Raw genomic sequence first — 21,468 nt, 5'->3', positions numbered from 1 at the left:
GCCGCGCCCGGGGGCCCGGGAAGCCCCTGCCCCCCGCCGCCGGCCCCCGCCGCCCCGCCTCGCAGCTCTCACCACGGCCACAGGTACACGAGCAGGAAGAGCACCAGGTCCACCAGCACGAACAGCCAGAGGTCCAGCCAGTACGAGTGCTTGGGCAGCCGGCCCGCCGCGGGCTCAGGCCGCGCCTGGTGGTTCTGCTGCGGCCTCGCCGCCTCGCCGGGGCCTCGCCGCTCCCGGGGCCCGTCCGGGTCGCCCCCCGCCGCCGCGCGCCCCGCCATCCCGCAACCGCAGCGCCGCCGCAGCCCCGGCAGCCGGAAACCTGGCGGGCCGTGCACTTCCGCCCTCCCGCAGCCAGAAAGCGGCCCGGAGCCACCGCCTACGCATGCGCGGCGGCCGGCCCCGCCCCGGAGTGGGCGGCCCCGCCCCCCAGCGCGCAGACCCCGCCTCCGGCCCGCGGCGTCCGTGCAGGCCGGCAGGCAGCTCCGCGGGCGGGGCGGCCGGCCCCCGCAGCTGCAGAAGCGGGCCCGCCCCTTCGCCTGCGGCCTCGGGGCGCAGAGCTGGCTGCTCAGGTTTCCCTGGAAGAAGCACTCTGGCGGGACCGGAAGTCACCATCACTCCCATGCCGGCGGGTGACGGCTCCACCCTGGCGCGCCCCCGGGCGCCTCTCCTTCCGTGTCCCGCGTTCCCCTTGGATGTCGTGCCAGGGTGTCAGAGGGTTGGGTTTTGTGCCTTCCCTGGCATGTTACGCTTGTTTGGGGATTTAATAATGAGGTGCCAATCACCCTGGTCGGCTCGAGCTTCTAAGGAGCAGAGGACAGAATTCTGCACGTTCCTCGTGGGCATGAATCTGAGAGTAATCCCGGGGTCTGCAGTGTGACCCCACCCAGCAAGGTCAGAGTGCATCCGGAAAGGCAATGAGTGGCGAGCAAAAACTCCTCTTCCCTGCTTGGGTCCCCAGAACGAAAGCAGCATTAGACAGTTTAACTGAAGAGCATACGAGTTTATTCACCTTTTCCGTGCACAGGAGCCCCGAGACCTGGACAGGTGACCAGGGCAGGGAGTTTTTACACCTTTTCCATGATGAGCCGACGAGCCCCAGGGCTTCCCGCCATGACAAATTGTGGAGGGAGATAAGGGCGTGTCTCACGAGGCTGGTTCGGGACGATTTCTCATCTGATGCCTCGTCCCCGCTGATGGAAATGGTTCTGTTCCGCCTGGTCCGGGAGGGCACCTTAGCTCCTCGTGTCAGGAGGGAGAGGAGAGGTCAGAGGAAGAGAAACAGAGGTCAGAGGGCCCTCCGTGCACCTGCTGTTTCTCAGCTTGCACTGAATGCAGAACAGTCCACCTGCCAGAGAGGCACGGTTTGGGCTGAAATGCTCTGAGCTCCATTTCCCCTGTCCGAAGCTCCCGGGGACAGGATGCTTCCCGTTACAGCGGAACTGGCCGGCAGCCCGGCGGCAAGGGGTCTGCAGAGGCGGATCCGCAACGACGCAGAGTACACCCCGAGGGTGAGTCCACAGAACCCCACGGATCCGGGCGCGTTTCCGTGTGTTGCGTCGAATCCGTCTCCCACCCAGGAGCAGGTCGGCGCCAGCAAATGGCTGAGGCTCCTTTGTCGGGTAGCGTTGATCTTGTCCGTCACAGGGTGCCGGCGAGCGGCTCTTGGTCCCAAGGATGTGGGGCGCCTGCCTGTGGGGTCCCTGGTCCAGGTGAGGGGCGTGGGCTGCACTGCGCCCTTCCGAGCCAGCGATCGCAGTGATGGCAGACCCTCTGTGTGTCACTCTGGGAAGAGGCGGAACTGCTTTCCCAACCGGCACACTCCGGAGCCTGGGAACAGGCTCTCCATCCGGAAAAGAACCGAGCGAGGGTGGCGATGCGCACGTCGGTTTTCTGTGACGTCTCAGCTGCGTGTGTGTGTGTGTGTGTGTGTGTGTGTGTGTGTGTGTGGCTCCACTGTAAGAACACAGGAGCCCAGGCGTGTCATCCGGCTGACGGGTGAGGCGGAGCGCCTGGTGACAGCGGGGGTCAGGAATCGGAGCCCTCGCGAGCTATGCAGGCTGGAATGCCGTGCGTGCCTTGTTATCCCGGGCGATGAAAAGACCGGTGTTGTTCGTGGATAAGATCAGAAAGGCACTCGCGTGTGACCCGGCGGGTCGGGGGTGGTGAGTCTCGTCACCTGGCGTGCGGGCCTCTGCAGGTCCCCGCCCTCCGGGCCCTGCTGTCGGCCTGCGGGAGCAGAACAGGCTGTGGGACCCTGACGTCAACGAGGCCCGAGGCAGGCCTTGGTGGCTGTAAGGCTTGGTTTTGCTGCCTGGCCAGCTCGGTCCGGGTGTCTGGTCTACCCGCAGGTGAGGCCTGGTCTGTAGCAGCTAACTAGTGGAGCCACAGGGGCGGCTTGGGAGCCACGCGTAACATCTCGTGACAGGGCGAGTGTCCCCTCCCTGAGAGCCCGTGCTGATCCCACCTGTGGCCCCACGAGAGGCAGGAGGGTGCTCCCTGTGGAGTCGAACCACGGGGTGGGGCCCCCTTACTGCCCCGGCTCGCCCCCTGGCCGGGCCCGGCGCCACGCCTGTCTCCAGTGCGCAGGGAAAGCTCCCGTCTGACGTCCGTACGGCGAGGCGGGCCCGGCCCTCGAGCTTCTGGGCCCAGTTAACTCACCAAGAGGAGGAGAGCGACGGTGTGTCCTCGGTCGCAGATCCGCTTTCCGCAGGCGCTCCACCCGGCGCCCCACTGGCGGCAGCAGCAGAACTTAGGTGTGCTCGTCCCGGCCGGCGGTCCAGAAGTGACACGGCCGGCGGTCAGAGCGGTCAGCTCGCGTGGCCCGGGCGTGGGGAGCTGGTGGGTGGAGGGGGGTGTCCGGGCCATGCCCGCCCCGCTGAGAAGGCAGTGCGAGGACCCAGTGCCCGAGGGTGGGGCGCTGCTTGGGGGACAGCCCACGGTGAGGGGGGGCAGAGGGCAGTGGGGGAGACGGGCAAGCAGGCCCCAGGCAGCCCTGTCAGAAATGGCTGAAGGAAGGGGAGGCTTTGTTGAGGGGAGGGTCTTTCCCCTTTTCATTTCCCTCAGGGAGCAGGGAGACCCACAGGGGGAGCGGGTAGGTGGAAGCGAAGTTTCTTGCCTGTGGTCTCGGGAAAGCTGCCTGCTTCGTCAGTGTGCCCACCCCCGGGGCCTGGGGAGTGGCCCGGGGTCCTCACTCAGGTCGCCTCTGGGACGGCCTGCCCGAGTCCTGGGAGTGGCGACCTGGGTGTCACCTGGGGTGGTGCGCCTGAATCCAAAGTAGTTCCTTCTTGATTTCCATGGCAGTGTCGGTGGGGGCATCTCACCAGGGCCTTCTCGGCGAGGTGGCGTGTGCGTCCTCCCGACGACCGTGAGGCACGCCCCGGCGCCCCGCGGGCCGGCACCGCAGTGCGGGGGGTGGGAAGGCCACCCGGGACGGGCTGTGCACAAGCTGCTGCCCGCCCACCCCCCATCCCCCGCACCACCACACGGACCTCAGCCCCTGGGAGAGCTCGGTCTCGTTTCCTTCACGTTTAAGGGTGTCATGGGAGATATTACCTTTAAAATAAGGCATTTCGCTGCTTCCTAAGGCTTAAAGCCACTCGGTAGGGCAGAGGTCACTGAATCGGAAGGCAGGCGTCGGTGACAAAGGTGGGGAACCCACGACCCTGAAACGTCATCACGCTCACCAGCGGAGCAAACGGCCGGTTTCCGTCTGGAGGAAGGGCGTGGGAGGGACAGTCCCGGAGGGTGGAGACTGCGGGTGAGTCAGCACGTGGCCTGAAATCACCCAAGAGGCGTCCAGGGCGGACGTGCAGGTACTCAGGTAGGCGCGCCCCGGAGTAACAGTGCGCCATGAGAGGGTGGCAGGCGGCAGCTGCCACGGACAAAACGCCCGAACCGGACTCCGCGGGCATGTGGGGAAGGCCGGCCGTGGCCGCCCCCAGGAGAGGGGGCCGCAGACCCTTTCAGCCTGGCCTCTGTGCTTTTCCACATTTTCCAGATTTCCTCATCGAAAACATGAGACTGGGGAGCTGGGAAGGAAGGGTTTTGGGAACAGGGTAGGAAGTACAGGAGGCAGGCTGGGCGACATCGGTGCTGGCCTGGCTCCGCCCGAGCGCCCAGGCCCAGGCTCACGCGGTGGGGTTGCGGTGGTCGCCGAGGGTGCCTTGGGTCTGAGTCTCAGGGCCCTGCGGTCCCCGGGAGGCCCCCCTTCCCCTTCGCCTGTGGGCGTCCTGCTGACACGCAGGGGGCGCCGTGTCCGGAGGAGACCCCTGTTCACCGAGGCCGCTGGGCAGCTGCACGCCTTGTCCCTCCACAGAAACATCGAGAAACGAGCCGGAGCTGCCCAGTGAGGTGGTCAGAGGCCTCCAGCACCCAGAGTCAGAGTCTGTGAAGGAGACGTGGGTAGAACTAACCAGAGAAACAGTTCTGCAGCGAGAGCAGAAAATCCCGACACCCCCGTCCGCGTGGGGGGCTGGACAGAAAACAGGGGACTGGGACGGCACCATGAAGCGGCAGACCTGCCTGCCGCGGGGGCGCTCTGCCCACCAGCTGCAGAGCGCAGTGACTGCCAGTGGAGGGGTAGGGGGCAGGGGGGTGGCAAACGGTTAGGGTACTGACTTTAGAAACCGGGAGGAGTAAGTCTATGACGTTTTCAGCATCATAGCCACCTCCCAAACCAGCCCTACACAAGTTCCCGTGTGCGGTAGGCAGGGGGCCATGCTCGTGGGCCCACCCGCCCGGCCCCGTGAGCCTGCTGGCGGAGTGCGGCTCCCCAGGGTGGCTGCGGGGCCCTCTCCGCCCACCCTGTGTGGAGTGGCCGCCCCGGGCTCCTCTCTTCCCGGATCAGGTGAAACGTGCTCAGGACGGCTCACGCCCCCACTCCTCCCGCTTCCTGCTGCTCCCACGTCACCTGCCCGGCTTCTCCCCCAAGCGCCCGGTGGGGCCTTGTTGCGCCGTCCCCCCAGCACAGCACACCCCCCTCCCTGGCTCTGTTTTCTCCGCAGCACCGCCCTGCAGGTGCTCCCACCCCTGTCCTGTGCTGCCCCTGGGCCCCCCTTGAGGCCGGGGGCTGCCGTCTGGTCCACTCTTGCATCTCTGCCACGTGGACCAGCACCCACACGTAACAACTGTTCAATTAAAGTTGGCTGATGAGTGTTTGGAAGAACATTTCAAAACGCATGACCATAAAAATCAAATCCGGACTCTAGAACACACAGTCTAGAACCAGGTAGCTGGGGTTCAAATCCTGGCCCAGCCGCTTCCTGGCTGCCGACCCTGGCCAAGGTGCACGACCTCTCTGGCTCGGCTTCCCCGTCTGCTCCGAGAGGCCGGAGCAGTCAGGTCCCCTCTTCTCTCCCCGGGGGTGCAGATGTCACCGAAGGGGCCTCCGGGGACCCTTCAGTCCAAGGGAGCTCTCAGCGGGCGAGCAGGAGGTGGAGAGAATGCTCTCGGGACGACTCACCCCGCACCCCCACATGCCTCCTCTCCTGCCTCGGCCTGTGTCACTGGCTGTCCACTCCCCAGGGATGGCTCTTCCAGCCGGCGGTCTGAGGGCGGTCCCTGGGCCTGCTGCCCTGGGCGGACGCCACCCTGTGTGTTAGCGCATGCGGAGGGGGGTGCGGAAGGGGGTGCTGCTGCTGCTGTTGGTGTTCCCGTCAGACCCCGGGTGAACCCGAGGACCTGAATCTGTGTGGTGACTTTCTTAGTGGCCTGGTGCCCCTTCCCAGGGGCGTCCGGCAGGGGCTCCTTGATGCCCGGTGCACGGCGCTGTGTGAGCGAATAAAGGGGCGCCGCCGTGGGGGGCTGTGTGGGAGACGGAAGGGAGCTTTGTGTCGCTGCTGGGGAGCTGGGGAGCTGGGGCTGAGCAGGCCTTGGGGCTGGGGCTGAGCACTGCCTGAGCAACCTGCAGCGCGCAGTGTGGCCGACCTTCCGGGAGCACCGCCCGCGGAGCTGCACCTGCCGCCCGAGGCCGCCGCCGCGCTCCCGGGCCCGACCAGCAGGTGGCAGTCTCCCACCGGCGCTGCAGAGAGCAGGTGGCCCCCGCGGGGCAGGGGCGGCCCCCGAGTGGCTGGGTGGGTGGCCGGGCAGTTTCACAGAAGGCTCCCTGGCGTCCAGAGAGACCGCGCCCGGCTTTCTCTGCCAGAGAAGGGCGCGGGGCGGAGCACGGGTGCGCTGGGGGAGGGCTTCACGCAGGGCCCCCTCGTGCGGGTGCTCGGTCCGCAACAACCCCCCCCCCCGCCCCGAACGGCCGCCGCAGGGGGTCGTCCCACTGTCCCCGTCTGCTGAGGGAGGACGGCCCTGGAGTTCAGGATGGGGGGGGATGTGCGACCCCACGCCCCGTCTGTTTCCCACACCGTCCCCACGGGCCCCGAGGGCTGAGTCCGCCTGCGTTTCCCGGACTTCGTGCTCATTTCCGGTCAGGTCCGGGGGTCTGGGGGACTCTGACCAGCCGCCCCTTGCGCGCTCCTTGCGCGCCACACTTCTCCCCCTGCTCCTGCCCTCGGGCTCGGCTCCAGGCTGCTCTCTCCTCGGGGCACTCCTCCCCCAGACACCGCCCCCCGACCGTCAGACGGGGGCTGGGGGGCCTGCGTCCGCGCGAGGGTCTGCCGCCCCCGCGAGGGCCCTCGCTGTCCCCCGCCCGCGTGGACTGGGGGGGGGCGGTGCTCCGAGCGGAGGGGGCGTGGTCTCCGGCCGGTGTCTGAAGGTCTCCCTGGCTGCTGCGTTGCAAAGAGGCTGAGGCTGGGGTAGGGGGCGCAGAGGGTGGGAGGTCTTTTCGGTCACCCCAGGAATCGGGGGACAGACGGTGGGGACTCAGACAAGGTCACGGCGAGGAAGGGACGGGGCGCACTTGGCTTCTGCAGTTATATATGTCTGAACTGTATTTTCAGGTTTTTGTTATGGAAAAATCTCAAGTGGGAATGCAGGGAGACAAGTTAATGAGTTGTCACACCCCTGCTCAGCACCCAGGGGACCCGTTGGGCGTCGGCACTCCCCAGGGGCCGCGACAGTCGCCAGCTGTGGCCAGTCTTGCCTCATCTGTCCCTCCCTCAGTGCCCCCCGGCGGGTGGGGGAGCATTTTAAAGCTCGCCCCAGACACCACGTTCCGCATGTAAGCGTGTCAGCGCTTGCTGCCCCGGCGGCTCCTAACTGCTGTCGTCTGCCTGCGCACGGTGTCACACTCGTGACCTCCCCGCGCCGCCTGCCCGCTCTGGCCCCTCCAAACCTCTTTCCTCCCTTCCGACGACTGTGCAAACTCTCCAAGGGGCGGTGCTCCTGGGTTCGGGCACTGGGGGTGCCCCTTCGCCAGCGCCCACGAACTGGCCCCACTGCGTGAGGCCGGCTGCCCTGGTCGGCGCCCCCCACGGGTCAGCTGGGTTGGCCTGATGCCCAGGTCCGCTTCCTAAGGAGGGGCCGCAGCAGCGGCAGCCACTTGGCAAGTGACAGGCTGCTCTCCAGCCCTCGCGCAGAGCGGGAGGGAGCGCCACCCTGGAGCGGGTGCAGGTTGTGGTGGAGACGGTGGCCCACCGTACGGCCAGACCGGAGACGGGCCTGACCCTGGCAGGGTGTGCAGCGCTGCTCTGGGGCACCACGGGGGAGTGAGGGGGCGCTTTCTCTTAAGGTGTTTTACTTATGGCGGTCTGGGCAACAGCGTTGACCCTGATGTCCCGGACTGGACGTCCAGGCCTCTGCTCCCGTGCTCAGCCGGGCCCCGACAGCGTCCACAAGCCGGCAGACCGGCGTGCACCGCTCCCCCACGGCCAGGTGCGGCCGGCGCCTGCGCTTCCCCGTTCCAAACACGCAGGAGGGCGAGGCTGGAGAGGTGGGGGCAGGCAGGCGGGGCCGGAGAGGTGGGGGCAGGCAGGGGGGGCCGGAGAGGTGGGGGCAGGCAGGGGGGGCCGGAGAGGTGGGCTCGCTGTGAACCGTCACTTCCAGACAGAGCGTGCGAAGACCTGAGTGATGGCCGTGTCCTGTGTGACGTTTCCAGTGGCCTTACAGATGAACAGGGGGCTTCGGTTCTTGCTTGTGCGAGAGATTCTCTGATCTGCTCTCTCACGCCTCCCACTCAGATCTCTCGCTCCCACGTTCTGGCGCGTCCGCCCCACACACGGGCACTCGGGACAGCGCCCGGTCACGGCGGGAGCTGGGCGGACGCTGTGATCTTCGTCCGTGGGAAGAGGCGCCCGGAGCAAAAGTTCACAGAGACAGAGTTGTAAAAAGTGCCCCCCCCCGCCATTGCACCCCCTGCTGTCACGCAGCCTCACGTGAGGCTCTGGGCAGAGGAGGAGGTTGGCGCCCGGCTCCCGGCCGCGCCCCTGAGGAGGGGCTGGCCTGGAGGGGACACAGTTGGTGCCCGAGGGCCAGGGCGCTCGGTCCCCGGGGCTCCACCCGGAGACTCTGACCTCGGAGGACAGCGGGAGGGGGGCAGGGGAGCAGAACGTTCACGTGGGGTCGCTCGGCCAGGCCTGGGAGTCGGGGACGGGGGAGGGGCGGGGGGCGGGCTGCGGGTCCCCCAGGTGCACGTCCTTTGGGTCCTCTCGTGCGGCCACAGCGCTGTGTGTGTGGGGCACACGCTCCCACCTGGGACAGTGACTGGAGTGGGGTGTGCTGAGTCTGAGTGCCGACCAGCTCCGGGTCGGGGATCATTCGGGGATAATTTTCCGTTCGCTTTCCTTATCTCTGCGTGTTCTGGTTGGACATGTGGTTTTTGTAATAGTGTACTTGACTGATGATTATTTTAAAACCAGTGCAAGACTTTAAAAGCCCCCCAAAATGGTCTACATTTTTAGTTTCCCAAATGTGTGGAAAACCCCCAAACAGTCTATTGATACACATGGTTGTGCCACGTAGCTTTTTTTTTTTTTTTAAAGGAGAGACTACTTACACAGCAGTGGAGGGACAGTATTTATTTATCTGTTTTAAAATAGGTCACAAATTCTTTAGACCACCGACGGACGTACATCTTAGAGCATGGAAACCAGGTACAGTCCTAATCAGCTTTCAGTTCTTCTGCTTCGGCGAGACTGGGAGTGTCAGCCCGTGGCCGCTGCTGACGAGGGGACGGGTCGGTCAGCAGCACCATGGGGGGTGGGGAGAGACCAGCGGCTCTGGGCTGAGCCCCCCGGGGCCGGGGCCGCGCTCACTCCTTCTTGAAGACCCTCTTGGCCTCGACGCCCTCGTACACGTAAGTCTGGAAGGGTGGACAGACAGGAGAGTTCAGCGGTCAGACTCAAGGCGGAACTGAGAGACCAGAGTAGATTCGTGTGAAACGCGTTCACAGTATTTTTGCTTGCACTCGATAGTGACCTTTCGGACAGGTGCAGGGCACACCCACTAACGCCCGTCCTGGTCTGAACCGGACTTCCAGGTGAAGTAGGACCCGCGCATCGATGTGCACGGAAGTCCTCTTCAGTGGACCCGCATCTGCAAAGACGTCTAGTCGTTCCCCCAGAGGCTTTACGAGAAAAGTAGCGGTCTATTTACGGAGGGCAGAACTCGGCACCCACGGGAGTAAAACCGTGTTATGAGGCTATGCTGGGCGAGGCGCGAAGCCGGGGTCGCCGCGCGGCTCACCTGCACCATCTGGTCGCCGACCACCTCCCGGACCGCGTTCAGCTCCTTTCCGTTGTCCACCCGCTTGAATTTTCCGACGAGTTTACCTCCCTCTAGGGTCCAGGTCCCCTGCGCGAAAATAACCAAGTCAAAAAAGAGCGTTTTTAGGGTCTGACCGTGTCAGCGACAGCGCTGAGCTGTGCATGGGCAGGCCCTCCCACCCACAGGGGCCCCTGGGAGGGGGGGGTTCCCTTGAGGATGCAAGCCTGGGAGTCACGTGCAGGCCGGGGTGGGGGTGCGGCCGGGGGCGGGGCCGGGACCTACGCAGGCTCCGGCTCTGCCCGTGAGCGTGGGGCTCAGGGGCACCCCAAGTGCCCGTGGGCTACGTGCTGGCTTACACTTAGGTAATTGTTACAGCGACTTTTAAAAGGTCATAGTTGGTCAAATATTTAACAATTTAAATGGCACTGCAAACATAGAATTTAACTAGAAAAATTCTGAGCACAGAAAAGTTTAAAAAAAAAATTCCGTTGAGACACATGGTCCCCTAAAATTTAGTGTCGTCGGCCTTAGAAGGCGTGACCTACCTGTGGCATTAGACCCTCCCGACTGGGCACCCACTCATCCACTAATTCCGCCCGTTATGTTATCATTTCGATAACGCCTGTCAGGTTTAATTGGGAGAACTGCACGTTTTAGTTGCTGTCGGCTACGTGACCTTGAAAACACCAAGCTCCCCTCTATGAACAGGCCTGCACTCGGTCACTGGAAGGGTTTTTTCTAATTCTTACGGTGCAGTCCAGGCTCCTTACAGGTGTGGATGAAAATAAAAACACTTACACGCTCCGCCAGCTTGTGCGACCTCTGCTGCGGATAAACTCATGAACGGAGCAGACCTACCTCGACTCAACCACCCAGCGACAGAAAGCAGAGACCGCTTTAACGGCGCTGCGCAGAAAAGCCAGGGACGCAATGCGTATAAAAAGTGCTCACACTGAGTTCAGTTCCGTCGGCCAGGCTGTAGTTAAAAGCAACGCCAAGGTCAAACACGATTTCGGTGGTCCGAAAGTTGCTGGATTCTTTGACTGTGAACTTGTTCCCTTCTTGTGTGATGATCAGTTTGAGGTTGTCGTGGGCCGCCAGCTTCCTCTTCACCAAGTTGATGCCTGCAGGGGGGCGACAGCGGGTGCCGCGGAGTCAGGACCACCACTGCCCCATTGGACTCTGTGTTAATATGGGGGGGGGGGGCGGGGCTGGGAGCATGGGCTTTGTGCAAGAGCATCCAGATCGCTTCTCTAGAAAAAGTTCAAGCTCCAACACAGAAAGAGCACTTTTTCCAAAATTTAAGAAAAATTAAAGGAAGCATAAAATTATAGAATGTTAGAACTAAGTAATTTTGTTCCAGTTATCAAACCTTTTGTTTCAGAGTGAAGTAAGCCGAATTCCACATAGGGCAAGTGAAGGGTTAAAACTATCCATTTGTTCATGAGGGTGTTCGGCTTTAATTCTGCATGAGCAGTGTTCTTATTTTGCTGCACCTTTGCTTCCATAACATTCTAGATTTCGAACTTCATGATTCTCTTTGCCTTCTGTGGCACTTCTGTCACAAAAGTTCGACAGTTCGAAACCTTTACAGTCAAGTTCATCCTCGTAGCGTGTGCCAGTTCCACACGTTTGCACGTAGGAACTCTGAACTGCAGGTGACAGTGGAGGCAGGTTTTTACTCTGTGGCAACGACACAGCATGTTTTGCCCGTCTTGTGCAGCGCATGCGCTGCCAGAGAATTGGTATGAAATTAAGATCAGTTACATTTGGAACTACATGCGGTCATGAGACTGTCCCAGAAGGCCTTCACGTCAGAGGGGAGAGAGCCCAGTCTCGTCACTCAGCGCTGTGGCGTCCGATGGGGTGCCCCCCCTGCCCCCCTGCCCCCGCCCCCCCGCACCACACGCTCCTTGTGTTCCCAGCCCCTCGAACCCAGCCTCCCACGGCCTGGAGTTCCCGCTCCACACCGCCCTCTGTTGCTTTCTAACCAGAAACACCCGCCGGCTTTCCCTGGTGGGGCGCAGGGAGGAGGCGGCTTCCCCCCTCCACCCCGGCACTCGGCCTGGGTTTCCAGGCGGCAGCCCCGGGGCGGAGCCGGGTGGCGGAGATGCCCAGGAGAAGCAGAAGCAGGAACCATGAAAGAAGAAGCGCTCACCCATTTTCTCCATGAACTTGTCGTAGTTCTCATTCTGGTCGATCTTCCAGGTCCCGTCGAAGGCCATGGTGTGAGTGTGCAGCAGCGGGGTCAGCCTCCAGGAAGCCTGAGACCCAGGGCCGGCCCTCGGGGGGAATTTATCCCGCTCCTTATCTCAGACCCGACTGGGTGCTGTGATGTGGAAGTTCAAAGTTCAGGAGGTCGCCTGAGTTCACAGAAGGCCCAGCCGGCTTCCCTTCCGACAGACTCCGTGGTTCCCCTTCTGAAAGTCAACTGACTTGCGCCGTGCTAAGCATATGCCTCCTCGAACTACGACTCGTTTGTGGACACATCCGTTTCAGAGTGTACACCACCTGAAGATAGACTTTTTTTATTGCTCACGAGTTCAGGGGGCACACTTCAGGGGAGATAACGTGATTCGGAGCGCTCACCAGATAACATCTGGGAAGCGAGAGTGCTCGCAGCCTCTCACTTTTTACAAGGGCAGCCACCTCGCCAGCCGGCGGGGCTTTCTGGCCAAACACAGCCGTGAGGCTGGAGTCCAGAGTCCGCGCAGATGGAGATGGAGAGGCGCTCGCTGTGCGCAGGCGGCGCGGCCTCGTGCGGTGGCGTTGCCGGGAGCCGGGGGACAGCCCCGGGCAGAGCGCGGCACGCGGGCCAGACCCAGTCGGGCTGTCTGTGCTCTTGGAGGGGGCGGCCGCTGGGGAAACTCTGGAGAGGTGGCAGTGAGGCCGGGGGCGTGCAGCCTCCCACGAGGGAGCGTGAGCCTCACTCCGCTGCCGTGCGCAAAGGACGCGGACGCCCGGCGTCAGCCGTGCGGTTCCCCAGCCCCGCTCGTGGGTTCTGCACGTGCGGCCTGCCACCCGCAAGCAGCCCTGGCGCAGACAGATTCGGGGACTCCGTGTGTGGGGCGGGGGGCGGCGGCAGTGCGAGGGGCCCGAGGGGCCCGGGGAGGAGCTCAGCGTCTCTCTCCCCAGCGCAGGCCCCGTGGCCGGGGGAGAGCCGTGTGCCTGGTGTGCAGAGCGGAGTGTGCTTATCAACCAGCCTGAACGAAAAGCGACGATGGTTGCCAGTGCGGGCGACTCGAGAGCCTGTTGCTGTCGTTGCCACTGTTACATCGGTGTAGCAGCCCCCCAGCCCGCCCACCAGCGCACTCGGGCCCAGAGATAGGACCCCGACTCATCTGAAGGGAGCACCGGTTCCGCTCGACTGCGCACTCTGGGCACCCCCTTTCCGTGCAGCTGCCCCGCCTTTTGTCTCCTGGAGGGGGCGGGCGGCAGGGCGGTGGGCGTCAGCCCCGGGGGTGGGGGGTGGCCAGCACCCACCTCGCTGGCCCTCAACCCATCCCGTCTCTCCAGGGACGCGGCTGTCGGCGCTCCTGCTCGCACCTGCAGCCTCTCGCCGTTCCCACCGTGTGTGTCCCCTGGGCGTGCACCTACTAACCGTCCTGCGGCCCCATCTCGCCATCTCGCGCTCCCAGCGTGCTGAGCTTTGGTGCTCAGGCCCAGCCGCCTGCCCTGCGTCTCCCCACCCAGAAGCCGGGCGAGCCGCCTTCGGTGCGGCGACCTCCCGAGGGTCTCAGGGTCGCCCCTAAGAGACAGAAACGGCCGAGTCGTGGCTCCAGGGAGACTCCAGTGTCGTCGTGGAGCCGGAGACCTGCGTCCCAAGCTCGTCCCAGAGGGACAGGTTCCGGAGACGGTGGCCGCCCATCTGCCCCCTGGTCCGTCTGGGGGAGGGAAAGAGGTTCTAGAGCCGTTTCTGAGCTGTCGTTTGCGGGAAACCGGGTTTTCAGGCCTTGGACAGAGTTCCTGAAGCTGCCTTCCAGGCCCAGGCCGACTGGCTTCTCCAGGCGCAGGGGCGTGCGCTCGCTTGGGAGGGGCGCGGGTGGGGCAGGGGAGGGGTGCCGGGAGGGCCCAGCACAGCAGGGGCGCAGGGGGGCACCGCGGCCCCCCCCCTCTGGTTTTCCCAGCCGCCGCGTTTAGGAATGGAGCCCTGCTATGTCTCAGGGCCCGCACATGGGAGGCAGGTCAGGTCTCCTCCCCTCGGACCACAGAGCTGTCGGGGTGGGGTGGGGGTGGGGGCCGTTGCCCCACTCATTCACGGACAAGGAGAGGGCCGGCTCACAGCCGCGTGGGTCACCTCCTGGCCTTTGTGACCCAGGTCTGGCCCCACGGGCCCAGGCCCCCAGGCAGGCCGTGTGCGGGAGGGCGCTCTGCTCCTGGGCCACACGGAGGGCCGGGGTGTGCATGGTGGTCTCGCTCGCTCCCTCCCCACGGCCACAGCCCGTGTTTACACCTTGTGTCCTGCCTTTTGCTTCTTTTCAAGAGAACCTTTCACCTGCGCCCACTTCCACTCGGGCGCCGCCTTCCGGCCTGTGCCCTCACGTGGCCTGGCCCCCGCCCGCCCCGCAGGTCACTGTCCCCATCCCTGCGGTCCGGCTCGCCGCCGCCGCCCATCACTGACGGCCTGGCCCGCTGCCAGCCCGCGCCCTGCCGTCGCCCTGGCGACCTCGGAGTCCACGTGGACGGCTGCCTGTCACGCTGGCCTCTCGGTCGCCGACCCTCGTCACCTCCACGTCTCGTCTGCTTGCATTCAGGGCTGTGGCCTGCGGCCCGTCATCCCCACCATCCTGCCTTCTGTGCCAGACCACAGGCTGCCCCTGGGCCCCCGGCCCCCCCCCCACCCACATCCTTCACTGAGTGCCCCGAGTCGGCCCCCCGGCGCTGAGAGAACTGCCGTCAGCTGCTGACCCTCCTCCCAGCCTGGGGCCCGGCCACTCCACTCTGGGTCCTATGCAGACGCTGCCCCAGCGAGGAGACTCCCCGCCTCTCCCTGCGCCGAAGCCCTGCTCCCCCTCCCGCCCGCCCGACCACTTCTCTGTCTGCGTCCCTTCCCCGGTCCTCCTCCGCCGGGAAACCCCTCCCCGCCGCAGGACACCCATGCGGCCTTCCAGAAGCAGCTGAACGCCACTTCCCAAAAGCCAGCCTCGCCCGCCCCCTGCCCACGGCCCGGGCTCGTGACACGCTACCCTCCCTGCACACGCCGCGCTCCGCCGATGGGGGGCGGCCGGCCACCCTGCTGGCCCTTCCGAGACAGGCCAGAGCCGAGGGCGGAGGCCACACGGGGCGTACAGGCACGGGCCAGGCAGGCGTGTGCTCCCCAATGACCGCCCTCGTGCCTGCGTCTCTGCTCCAGGCTCAGCCCACGAGGAGCTAACTGGCCGCGTAGCAGCGAACGGGCCCCAGCTGTCCACTCTGGCTCCCGGGGCCCCCGGTGTGACGCCGGGGCCCTGCCTGCTGTGCCGTGAATCGAGGTGCCCCATCACAGGCTCCCCAGGAGGACGTCCAACGCAGACCGCTGGCCCCAGGGCCGCCCGGCCGGCAGAGCACCGCGGGGGACTCAGCACAGGCATTGTTCTGTAAACACGGGGAAGGTGGCCAGCTGTCTGCACACTTGCTCACTGTGTTGAATGCTCCTTTACATCGTTAAGGAAAATTCAGCATTACAAGTTAAGGAGCAGTGAGTGTACGTAAGTCAGACAATATTAAAAGGCATAAAGAAAAAATCGAGGGCCCCTAGTCCTACCAACTGGCCGCCATGACGGTGACATTTGTGCAGGGTTCTTCCAGGGTGAGGCCTGTGGGTGTGTGTGCACACTCATGCACACGTGTTCCTATGTACGTGTGTGTGCACACAGCGACATTCGCCGCACACACGCCTCCCTTCGGCACCACCTAAGGGAGGGGCCCGAGAGCCCCCCCGCAGCCCTGCCGAGAGCTCAGGGCGCGTGCGCTCGTGAATCGGAGGGCGGCGGAGCGGCTGAGGACGCCGGGGTGCGGGCGGGCCGGCCGGGCGCGGGCACCGGGGTGCAGCGTTCTCGCTGCGGCCAGCTCTTCCGCACGGGCGGGGGCCTCGGGGACCTTTGGAACGCAGATAAGGCCCCTGGGCCGCCTCAGGGGACGCTGACGTTTGCCCCCAAGTGGCGTGTGGCTCTCCTCCTCCGCGACAGCAGCCACTCCTGGCCTCGCCACCTGCCCGGGGCAGAGGTCGCTGTGAGTGGACTCGCTCCCTCTGATGACTTGATTGGCCCTCCCTATCTCTCTGCTTATCCCTTCGTCTCCCCAGCCACCCGCCTCGGCCCGGGGGGAGCAAGCCCAGGCAGGGAGTTTAGGGACACTGCAAACCCGTCCTCGCCTGCGTCTGTCACTGGGGGGGCTTTATCCCTGGGCCCCAGGAAAATGCAGCAGCCCCGTGGGTGTCTTCCCAGGGCCTGGGCGGGGCGGGGTGTGGCTGGGTGGTGGTGGGGGGGGGATCAGCACACTGCGCCAGGCTTCCCCGAGGCCCCTCCTCCCGGGGGCTGTAACAGGCAAGCTCCCCAGCAGGGCCTGAGGCCCAAGGCCTCTTCAACGTTGAGGTCCTGGTTTCAGTTCAGCCTCTACAAGTGGTCTGTCTGCTGTGTCACGGAACTCTGACTTCCCTCAGTCAGGACTGCTTGTCCCCCCTGCCCCGTGCGGGGGTCTGGCTGCCGGGGGCCCGGCAAGAGCACGCATGGTGATCCTGTCTGCCTCACCCCGGAGGGCTGGGGGGTCGGAGGGCTGGGGGGTCGGAGGGCCGGGGTGGCCCCTCTGCTTGCTCTGGTCCTCATCTCCCACCCCGCACGAGCAGGCCCTCCCTGCCCGTGGTCACTGCCGGTGCTCCTGAGCTCCCGTACCCCGGCAGTGTGTCCTGGAGCCACCGCCTCCAGGCAGCCCTCCACCCTCCTCCCACGCAGGATGCTGGCTGAATGACCCCAGGCTGACGTTCCTGCCTGTAGTTCCCATCTCGTCTCTTGCCTTCCGTGTTTTGACCCGCGGTCAGAGGCCCTGCGCAGTCACCGCCTCTGCGCGCTGCCCGGACTTCCGCGGGCACAGGGGGGCTCACACTTCGTTACCTGTGCCCCTCGGTCAGGTCTGGGGCTGGGGGCAGCTGGGGAGGCCCTCACCTTGAGTGCAGAACTGTGTGTGTGTGGGGGGGGGGCCTGCAAAACTCAGCTCCCAAGATAAACAGCGTTTTAGTGAAACACTGGTTCAAAGTGAACGTGAACTCGAAAAGCGTGGTGAGTGAGGGGCCGAGGTCACACGCAGACGGTCAAGTGCGGGGCGCACCTGCCGTCTGCGTCCTGGGCTGTCCGGAGGCTGGTCGTGAGCAGCCCGCGTCCTCGGTCCCCGGGGCGCGTCCCCGCGTCCACTGGAGCAGCCCTCGGGGCCACGCTCCCAGTCCCCACGGCCGTGGGTGCCTGTGCCGCCCGCCGGCCTCCGAGTTCGTCCCGCTGCCGCTGCCGGAGCAGTCGCCGTCTCCGGTTTCAGTTACGGTTCCCCAGCACTCCCTGCCCCCCCCCCCCATGTGCTGGGCTGCACATGAGGTGGGGGGAGACGGTCTCCGAAGGCCGCTGCTCCACCAGCTTCTCTGGGAACTGGGAACTGGGAACTGGGAACGCGCCGGGTGCAGAGGGAATGGACGGCCGCCCAGGCCGCCCGCCGCCCCTCATCGGCCCCGCATGGGGGTCCGTCGTAGGAGGGCGTCACAGCACTTGTTCTCCTGTTAGAGACGCCCCAGAAAGCGGGTCACGTCAGCCTCCTCTGCAGGCCCCCCCCACTCCACCTCCACTCCGCAGGCCTCGCCCTGGGGTCGGCTCCCCCCACCCCCCCATCTCTGCCGGGTTGGCCGTCCCCGCAGGGAGGCGACCACGCCTGTCTCCTTCAGGGAAAAAGGAAGGGCTTTCCCACCAGGCAGCTGTCAGCCCCTCTGAGAGGGGCGTGTCCCCGGACGGGGGGGCGGGGCCTGGGGGGGCAGCGGTCAGGGGAGGAGCGAATCAGACTCCAGTGGAGGACACAGGCACATCCTGGCAGGCCCTGAACGTTTTGTGAAACTTATTTTCACATTTTTTCCTTAGCTAGTGTTTTCAAGGGGCAATCCACTCAATAACTTTTTGTTATCTATGTAGTTTACACCATACAGAATTATTACTGGTGCCAACGGTCAAAGATGCCTCTCTGAAACCAGGGAAGGGACCTTTGGCCGATTTGTGGCACCAGGTGCGCACGGGCGTGCCCCCTCCTGAGTCCACGCAGCGTGCGGTTCTGTGGCGTGCCCCATGGTCAGCGGTCAGCGGTCGGCTCTGGTCACCCCAGTGACCCTGCTCCCTGTGCCCAGCCCGCACAGCGTCGGGCCCCGTACACTCAGCCGCAGCGTGCTGGCCACAGGCAGGGGCGGTCCCTGGGACCCGGCTGGCGTGGGGCGGCGTGACCGGGGTTTGAACGAGTTCTCATCCAAAGGGTCGTCTTAGCCCGTGGCACAGGGCCCCGGAGACCCCAGACACTGCTCTGCCAGAGTGACCCGCGCGACGCAGACGCAGACACAGACGCAGACACAGAAGTGGAATTGCGTGCGACACCACGCCGCTCTCCTAAAACGCTCCAGAGACCGCCGGCGGGGCCGCTGCGCGGCTGCCCTGGTGACGGCGCGGTGAGCGGAAGCGCAGCCCCCGCACCGGCGGGGGCGTTGGGCCTGAGCACGCCCCCCCGGGGGCGCAGGGGTCTGCGGCCCCGGGGCTGCGGGTGAAAATGAGTGCATGTCGTGAAGTCCACGTTTGTGGCAAACTTTGTGCAAAGGATAAGACAGAAGTTCAAGAAACATGCACACTTTTATTAGTACCTTTATTAGCACTCTTATTAGCATGCACATTGACATGCAAGTCCATTTCACACTTACGGCAGGAAGAGTAACCACATAAATCCCCTCTCAGCGATGCCTCGTTCAACCCGTGGAACGGGGCTGTAGGAGGGTGCGCCCTGGGAGACACCTGGGGGTGGGCCAGGGCGGCAGGGCCCGGCCCGGACTGCGGGGGGGGGGGGGGGGGGTGGGGGGGGGGTGGGGGGTGGGGGGGGGGAAGGGGCGGGGGCACACCTGCCCTGTGCTTTGCAGAGTTTGGAGGTCGGGGCCTGGACTAGCCTTCAGCTCTGCCCCTCACTTAGGTTGGGTGTTGCCCCGCCCCCCAACTGAGCCAGATTCGGGGTGGGGGGGCCCTCCAGGTCAGGGCGGTGCTGGGAGGGTCGCAGCTGTGGGTGAAGGGTCACCAGTCTGCAGCCCCCCGGGGGCCGGGAGCGCAGGGGTCTGTCCCTGTAGGGGTGGGCGGGCGGGTGCCGGGGTGGGTGGTGGACCCCGCAGGACGGAGCCACAGTGCCCGCTGGCACCTGCCTCCTGCGCGGCCCAGACCACCCTGGGCCCCTCCTGGCCGGGCACAGCCCCTCCGGGTGGCGGCTGGAGGTCCTCTCTCTCTCTCTGGGGAGAAGGGGACGGTCAGCGGGACAAACGGCTAAGCCTCCTGGGGCGGCCGGCCTCACCGCCACAGCTGAGGCTTCCGAGCCCTGGGGTTGCCCGGCCCCTGGGGGCTCGCCGGGCGCAGCGGGACTGCGCATGCTCTTGTGGAGATGGGAAGCCCACCGAACTGGACGAGAACCGGGTCTCCCGTGAGTCCGCGGGTCCAACCTGCTGGGGTCTCCCAACAGAAGTGTCACTCTGGTGGCGGAGGCGTCGCCGCCGGGCTCCCCGCGGCTCTGTCCCCGTGGGGCGTGCGGAGGAGAGAGCGCCGCCTCAGATCCGCGCTCCCGACCCTGAGCCCGCGTCCCTCCGCCCCGCCTGGACGTCGGGCTGCGGCGAGAACCGAACCGGGCTTTTCCCTGGGCGGCGCTGTCCGCGGCCCGGGCTTTCCCCGCTGTTTCCCCGCCTGGCGCGCCGTCTCCCGGTCGATCGCCGGGTTCAACCAGGCGCCACGCCCTTCGGGGAGCCGCCTGCGACCCGCAAGTCTGAGTTAAGTGCCGTCCACTCCTGTCCTTGCCCTGGCGGGGGCCGAGAAGCTCCTGAGACCTGCCCGCGGCGGCGTTCGCCGGGCCTGGCCCTGGCAGGGAACCCGCTGTTTTGTGAATGAATGTCAGCGTTTGTTTGCTTGTTTATTTAAAATGTAAATCTTGTTTTCGCCACCAGATCCTTGGCCTCTAGATGCTGGGAACGGTCCCTGGCCCCCACCAACGCGGTCCAACCCCCGCCCCGAGAGCCCCACCGATGCCCACCAGTCGTTAGCAGAGGCCAGGTGGCCGGCGCAATTCTCGTGGCAGGGGACGAGTATTTTTTTCTGAAAACTTGTTTAGTTCAGGTGGTTATTTCACCTGAAATTCTGGCTCTCGTCCAACCGAGTCTCTAAATAGGCCGGATTGGTTTTTCCACTGCCCTTCACTGCGGTTCCCTCCTCCCTTCTGTATAGGAAACTGCATTTTGTGTCCAGCGGGAAAGGATGGAAGTGTCTTCTTCCACTCAGTGTTCGCCGAGTGCCTTCGAAGTGCAGGAACACAGGCCGGGAGGCTGGGGGGGGGGCGGGGCAGCCCGTGGGCTCGGGGAGCTCTTAGAGCAGGAGGGCCAGCCACGCTCTCCAGGACGCGTGCGGGGGAGCCAGGGGCTCCCAAGAGCAGCGGCGGCTTCGAGAGACAGAGGAGTAACACTCGCTCCCAGGCCTGCCCTCACGGCCCAAGAAGCGTGCTCCTTACTCCCCCAGGGCTCGGAAGCAGCCTTGGCCACGGCCTCTGCCGTCCTTGCTGGAGAGGGCAGAGCTGGGCCGGCCGGGCCGGGGTTGGCCGCGTCTTGGGCCTGTCCTCCTCCGTGGGGCGGTGAGCCGGGCCAGGGAGTTCCTGCCGTGCACAGAGCTGGCTGGGAAAGGGGAAGCTTGTTTCTTGTAAGAATGTGCTGGACTGGGGTCATCTGAAGGCTACGAACACTCCCACGGGCCCAGAGGACGCCGCCGGGAAGTGAAACCGGGCTTCAAGGCCCGTCTGTCTGTGCGGGAGCTGGGGGGGGGGCCCAGGCCGGCCGTGGGCGCTCGCCCCTCCCCCGCCCCTCGGCCTCTGCCTGTGGTGCAGAGAGAGGGGTCCGGCGTGTGCCAGCGGGGTTGCTGCCGGCCTCACACACGCGTGTGCGTGCACACACACACACGGCAGAGAGGGGAGTCACACTCGCCTTTCAGTGAGGCGGGCTGCTTCTGGTGAAAATGATCCGTGGTTCGACCCCACTCATTAAGTGTCTTGTGGATTTCTATTTCGAACAGATGGTCTGCAAACTGGAAACACACAGCCATCCCTCCCAAGGCCAACTGTGGCTTGGAGTCAGGGCGTGACCTCCGCACTTGGGGGGGGTTTCCATTCACGTCGTAGGTTAACACCCGAAAGCCGCGCCCGACACCCGCACACGCCGCACACGGGCGCGGGACGAGGAGGCAGCACCACGGAGTGCAAGGACGGGGCGGGGGGGAGGGGGCGTGTCTGCCCCGGGGGGCACGAGGCCCCGTGGGCGGAGTAGCGGCAGCCGGTCAGAGACACTCGGGTGGTCAGCCAGCGCTCCTGCAGAAAACCACGGGGAAACGGCCGCTGGACGCCGGGCAGCGAGCCGGTCTTAATTCCCCATTGATCATTTTTCGGTGGCTAGTAAAGCCCTTTGAAAAGCAGTCCTTGGGCGTTGTTTGACCCCCGACCTGGAGGGTCACGTCTTCGAACATCTGCTGCCCTCTGGCGGTCGGGGAACCTACAGCATGGCTCTGTGGGGCCGCCGTGGTGCGGGCCCTTGGCTTCGTGGGCTGGGCGGGGCCTGGAGGCTCCGCCCACACGAGGGGGCGTGTCCGGCGGGAAACCAAACGA

General features: G+C 65.2%; 1 protein-coding gene across 1 annotated transcript; it reads right to left on the bottom strand.

Annotated features, from left to right (window-relative positions):
- Nucleotides 1–8,888: 8,888 nt before the first annotated feature.
- FABP2 (fatty acid binding protein 2) lies at nucleotides 8,889–12,059 on the bottom strand. Its single transcript, XM_045831304.1, has 4 exons — nucleotides 11,750–12,059; nucleotides 10,543–10,715; nucleotides 9,571–9,678; nucleotides 8,889–9,187 (listed from the first exon to the last, which is right to left on the bottom strand). The coding sequence occupies exons 1-4, from the start codon at nucleotides 11,814–11,816 to the stop codon at nucleotides 9,137–9,139; spliced, it is 399 nt and encodes a 132-aa protein (XP_045687260.1). The 5' UTR covers nucleotides 11,817–12,059; the 3' UTR covers nucleotides 8,889–9,136.
- Nucleotides 12,060–21,468: the final 9,409 nt, after the last annotated feature.

This window comes from Phyllostomus hastatus, unplaced genomic scaffold (genome assembly GCF_019186645.2).
Source record: "Phyllostomus hastatus isolate PE091 unplaced genomic scaffold, TTU_PhHast_1.1 phas_contig_159, whole genome shotgun sequence".
NCBI classification, from domain to species: Eukaryota; Metazoa; Chordata; class Mammalia; order Chiroptera; family Phyllostomidae; genus Phyllostomus; species Phyllostomus hastatus.
This window is presented reverse-complemented; position numbering and strand designations above follow the sequence as displayed.